The sequence below is a fragment of the Neolamprologus brichardi genome, chromosome 13 (assembly GCF_056152115.1).
Source record: "Neolamprologus brichardi isolate AB-2024 chromosome 13, ASM5615211v1, whole genome shotgun sequence".
Lineage (NCBI taxonomy): Eukaryota > Metazoa > Chordata > Actinopteri > Cichliformes > Cichlidae > Neolamprologus > Neolamprologus brichardi.
In genome coordinates, this window is record NC_142116.1 from 17,229,176 (window position 1) to 17,234,695 (window position 5,520).

The window sequence follows — 5,520 nt, forward strand, 5'->3', positions numbered from 1 at the left end:
TCAGCACCGGGCTGGCTCTGCGGTCATGGAAAGGATTCCTCAGCATTTTTTCTTGTCATCCAGCTGAGAGCATTTCTGGCCCAGATGAAACAAGCCGGGTGGAGTGTGGTTTTCATCGTACAAATATTTTCATTATCTCACATTCTTGGCGTCACAGATCGGGTCGGAATAACACGTTCACCGGTGTCTGCTTTGAATTATGCCCACCCAAGGGTGTCAGAAACAACACGGACCTAAGATTAATTACACCAGACTACAGGCGAACAACGCGACCCTGCTTTATAGATTCACATAAGCACAGTGTGGTTAGATAACTTTTACTAACTGAAGCAAAAAGAAAACACAAACTATTTATAAGCTTATTTAGTACTCGTTTAGGCCACATTAGTATTTTATGCTATTATTTATTTATTCCAAAAACTGGGCTTTCGGATTTTTGAGACTGTATATAAAGTTTAAGAAAAGTGAGCTAACCAATCAGATTCATCAGTTTTAGCACGTGATGCGTTTACGTTCATCTGAGGAAGACTGTCAAGATAGTTATTGCTAAAGCTACTAAACCCTTTATCCGACAAACCAACAACGAAAAATAATAAGAGTTTGAAATCTTAGCTTGACGACTGAATCTTCCGCCATAACAGTTAACATTTAAAACTTAAAAGTTTTTTTTCTTCCTAAATTGGTAATTTTATGTTTCTAGCATGTCACAAACGAAGACGGAAGTTGGCTAGAGGTACTACTCTCGCGTCGCTTGAGCCGTCCCCGATTCTCCGTGTTTTGAGGCTGCAGGAATGGTCGTGCTAAGAGGAATCCCCTCTGTTTTATCACCTGAACTTCTGTATGCTCTCGCTAAAATGGGCCACGGGGATGAACTGGGTATGATTACACGCATACAGAGCTGCTAACAGCAGTGACCTGTATACCCTCTGCTTGTAGGCATGCTGCACACTGCTGTGCTAATCTGAGTTTATGTCAACACCACGTAAAAAGGATCATTAACCTGTAGCTACACGGCACAGTTACAGAGATTTTACTCACTCTTCATGAAGTCACTCACTCGTTTAATTATTTTCAGTGCTTGCTGATGCCAATTTCCCAGCATCTTCTATTTGTGCATGTGGCCCAAAGGAGATAAGGGCTGACGGTATGTAAATACACCTGCCTATTAAAGAAAATGTGTGTGTGTGTCCTTCAAGTTTATCGTTCAGACTGTGTCTAACCTTTATGCAGGGTTGGGGATCCCACGGCTTATGGAGGCTGTTTTGAAGCTTTTGCCCCTGGACACCTATGTCCCCTCTCTGGTACTGAGCTAAAGCATCTGCATAGACCTTCTGTCGTTTTTGTGCCTGACTGTTTAATATTTAGTTCATATCATGTAAAATCTGTGCTGCATGCTTTCACAGGCTGCAGTTATGGATCTAGTAGATAGTGACAAGCAGAGAGGTTTAGCTGTGCCTGTGTGGGACACCTACAAACAGCTCTTGAGCCAGGCAGGCTCTCAGGTAAGACAACCTGTTCACCCTGTTATTAAGTGAAACAAAATGAGTGTCTGTTCATTTGATTTGTGACTCTCTGTGTGCTGATTTCTGTTTATATACAGGTTTCTCTTGAAAAGGTGGAAAGGTTTGCTTTCTATGAAAGAGCCAAGAAGGCCTATGCTGTTGTGGCAACAGGGTTGGTGTATTTTCTCTGCCTTCATTTGAGTCTAAGAACAGTTAGATTGAGTTGCATTGCTAAAAGTGCACTTCTGTGTTTAAAAATCAAGTGTAGAAATGGTTCCGTTTGTAAAAAAGAAAGAAAAAGATGTTCCGTGCTAGAAATCATTCTCATGATTTATCTGTCAGTTGTTGTTGTTTTTCTTTTTGTTTTTTTCATAAATTAGCAAACCTACAGCATCATGAATCAAGAAGTGTCTCATCTCGATAATCAGACTGTTGCACTGATTTTAATCGCTTCATTGTCATGAACAAATCTGGATATCATTGCACAGGCCTGGAGCTAGTTTAATTATGGAGATTATGGTCTGCACGCTAACGTTTAAAATCAACACAAAAGGCTTTTTTTCTTTTTCTTTCTTTCTTTTTTTTACATTGTGCCTTTATGATTTTCCTCAGGGAGACAGCTCTGTATGGTAACCTGATACTGAAGAAGGGGGTCATTCCTGCTGAGCAGCTACAGTGACACACACACACATTTTGAACACATGTGATGATTTCAGTTTTTATTTTTCTGTTGTTCTGTGATATTAGGCACTAATTGAATTCTTTACCGTCAAAATCATCATATTTTGTGAATTCAGATGCATTTATTTCGAATCTGTAATCACTGCTGTAAATACAATCTATATTTTTTATAACTGATTTCTGCATTATATGTTTATATCAATAAATAAATGAAACACAGTCTCTGATGGGAGTGTTTACAGTATCTTTATCATCAAGATGCATATGAGCAACACAGATTTAGGTGTTCTTGCTTAGTGAAGCTTTAAGGCAGTGTAATTGAATCAAATGAAGCTCTTGATTTTTATTTATTTTTGTTTTTTTACTCAGTTGCAGCTACATGAACTTAAATGATAAAGAGCTGAGTTGTTGGAAGATCAGTGATGGTAGATCATATCCAAATCTTCCTCTGGCTCAGTGTGCTTCTGAGGTGGAAAATTGAGAGGATAGGCAGCTCTGATGTTGTCCTGGTGAAAGACCGGCCTGACTGGTTCTTTGTGGTACACAGCATCCATGTCCTCCTCAGGCTCAAGGTGAACCCTGGCTTGAATTTTAACCGCCATCTGAGGTATCAGCGGCTCAGCCTGGACAACAGGGGGAACATCCAAGTTTTGGTTTCGACGTCGGAGGAGATTACCCGTTGAGGGATGGTACAGCTCATCCAGGTCTTCCTCAGCCTTCAGATATTTTTTCTCCTGTCCGCTGCCTCTCATACTCTTCCAGATCTTCATGTTGGGGTCAATATCATAGTGGGTCCTATCCATATCCTCAGGAGGCTCAACTGCCACTGCCCAGGCTGGCCTACCTCTCTCATCTATAGACCTGAAATGAGTATCACACACCATTTGTTTTTATCAGCCTAAGCAAACGTGAGAACCTTTATTTTAGTTTAAGAAACTTCAACTCACATGACAGCTTTCTGGAAGACTTCATCTGAAAGTTTATTCTGAGAGAAGAGCACAAATAATACAGGATTACAATTCAAATAAATACTATTAACCATAAAAATATGTTTAAAAGTAACAGTAAGTCTGATTTATTTCAATGTAATATAAGACTAGAAGTAATATATACATACCCAAGGCTTTGCTGTGATGCCAAGTATCAGCGAAACATAGACGATTAGAGAAATCCTACCAGGGGAACCAATTTAGGTTAATTGCTAGAGTTCAACTTCATACTTCATAAACACAGATCCCTGTCAACTTACAAAAACAACTCATCTAATCTATAAGCATTAAAAACCAGCTGAATCTTTGAAGAGATTTCTCACCTGAACATGGTGCGTCTTCGTGCTGGCAGCTCAGCGTTTGCAACAAGATTACCTTTTGATCACCTGCTACTGAAACAAAGGACCAAAGATCTATCTATAAACCTGCTGTCCCGACCTTTGTATCCTCCAAGTGCCAGCTGTAAGTAACTTATCATTTCTAATCTCGCCTGTGTTTTGTGTTGGTGCCATTAAAATTCCTCTTTCTGTCAAAGTGTCAAAGTACACTCCATGTAACTGAGCAGAACATGTCAAATATAAAGTGTTTTTCTTATTTATATCATCCTGTATTTTTCTGTGTTTTAATTTATCACAGTTATGCAAACACAGCTAAAATATGTAATAAATATACTATATTGTAATTACATTTGATGCAATTATCTCCCTTATCAAGGCTGTAAAGTTCCTTGTCTTTATTACTGAGAGTAAGAGATAAACTTTATTATCATGCAGCAGTAGTTTCTCCAAGCTCTATACGACGACGGTATCTAACCTCAGTAACTATTGTATACATGACTGTATATATGTCAGCTAGTTAGCAGCAAGCACCAGTGGATTATCCTTTCTTTCTGTACTTGGTTACATTTGCAGCATTGTATTAAACTGCAGTTTTCTATCTGAACATCATTCGCTGGTGATGAGTTCGGAGATCATCTGCTGTCATTGTGTGCAGAAAGATGGTAACAAATCACACACATATTCATCTATAAAATCATTCTCCGTGAAGTGCAAGCACATTTTACCACTGGTAGTTTTAACTCAATACACTCACACAGTTGCACACTGCATTTTCCACAGAGTTTGGTTTTCCTGCTCTCTGTTTTAATAATCTTTTTATTACATATTTTCATCGTTTCTCTCTCATTGGGTTTAATGCCCTGCTGTGTATCACAACTGTGTAACATCAGGAATTGTTCACTGAAATATCTCAACTATTCTGAGAACTGTCATGAAGTGCTGTGAAGATATTTATGATCCTCTGCTGATGAAGCCTAATGACTAGCACCACCACCAGGTTGACATTTGTAGTTTTGATTGAAATGTCTCCACAGTGGCATGCACTGCCATAAAATCTGATAATCTTTGCAATGTAATGGTATGATCCCTTTCCTGACATTTGCTGTAACAAGATCAGGTTTTATTTGAGTTTGTCCAATATTTTGGTTTATTCCTGTAAAACAATGACATCTACCTCATGCACAGCCCTGTTTTGTGTTCATCTCATATATTACATTGGTAAGTATGCAGCAATTAGGGTACAATGAGACTCTTGAGCATTCTGCATGTCTTTCAAATAATTATTCTAACACACATATAGACCTGATTTACTTGTCTGTCCTTTTTTGTGTTCAACTTACAGGCATGAGAGTCAAAGTGCGATGAGTTGATTATCTGGTCTGATATCACGCCAATAATGCATCTATAAATGTGCAGATAAATTATTGTATTTTCATTCATCGGTTGAACTTAATTCGCTCAGATTTGTTCTCATATTGAAAACATTCTGCGTGCTATAAACATTCCCCCTCTATTAGGGATGATGAATTTAAGATCTCAGCTACGTCACTTAGGCTGACTGTAAATAAGAAGGACAGGCAACCTAATCCTAAGATTAGTTTGTAAGCTCAAAAAACACAACACAGTGGCTTGAGCTCAGCTTCCATCTTTTGAGAAAAATCTTATGATAAGAGACCTCATCTTTCTTTTTCCTTAGAATTCCTCCATTGTTATCTGCCTGGGTGCAAAACATCCGTAGATGATGTGCAGCTGCTAAGATCATGCATGAATTTTGAATAAACTGAGGGGACGTGTTTTCTGCATCCCCTAAAAATCTACACTTACTTACTTATAGGCTATAAGATACAATAATACACAATAGACTTTTTGAATACGTGTACATCACTGCAGGACCTACTTTATACTGGTCCTACTTTAAATCCTGAGTGTGGATTTTACATTACACATATGTAAAATCAAGTTTGACATATGTATAATGTTACAGTGCCACAAAGCAAAAAAAAAAAAAAA

At 38.3% G+C, this 5,520-nt stretch overlaps 2 protein-coding genes across 2 annotated transcripts; one reads left to right on the plus strand and one right to left on the minus strand.

Moving 5' to 3' along the window:
* Positions 1–743: 743 nt before the first annotated feature.
* Positions 744–2,396, plus strand: fuom (fucose mutarotase). Its single transcript, XM_006800697.3, has 6 exons — positions 744–876; positions 1,076–1,144; positions 1,231–1,301; positions 1,404–1,502; positions 1,601–1,674; positions 2,115–2,396. Exons 1-6 carry the CDS (start codon positions 792–794, stop codon positions 2,179–2,181), a joined length of 465 nt encoding a protein of 154 aa, XP_006800760.2. The 5' UTR covers positions 744–791; the 3' UTR covers positions 2,182–2,396.
* A 203-nt stretch (positions 2,397–2,599) lies between these two features.
* LOC102794824 (uncharacterized) lies at positions 2,600–3,541 on the minus strand. The gene is made up of 4 exons (XM_035912060.2): positions 3,496–3,541; positions 3,301–3,355; positions 3,131–3,168; positions 2,600–3,044 (listed from the first exon to the last, which is right to left on the minus strand). Exons 1-4 carry the CDS (start codon positions 3,501–3,503, stop codon positions 2,600–2,602), a joined length of 546 nt encoding a protein of 181 aa, XP_035767953.2. The 5' UTR covers positions 3,504–3,541.
* Positions 3,542–5,520: the final 1,979 nt, after the last annotated feature.

Excerpts from the sequence above, each read along its gene's own strand:
- fuom (XM_006800697.3), top strand. The coding sequence starts at position 792 with ATGGTCGTGCTAAGAGGAATCCCCTCTGTTTTATCACCTGAACTTCTG. Across the intron at positions 877-1,075 it reads GGGCCACGGGGATGAACTGG|TGCTTGCTGATGCCAATTTC; the intron begins GTATGATTACAC and ends AATTATTTTCAG. Across the intron at positions 1,503-1,600 it reads TGAGCCAGGCAGGCTCTCAG|GTTTCTCTTGAAAAGGTGGA; the intron begins GTAAGACAACCT and ends GTTTATATACAG.
- LOC102794824 (XM_035912060.2), bottom strand. Across the intron at positions 3,169-3,300 it reads GCATCACAGCAAAGCCTTGG|AATAAACTTTCAGATGAAGT; the intron begins GTATGTATATAT and ends CTCTTCTCTCAG. Across the intron at positions 3,045-3,130 it reads GTCTTCCAGAAAGCTGTCAT|GTCTATAGATGAGAGAGGTA; the intron begins GTGAGTTGAAGT and ends TACTCATTTCAG.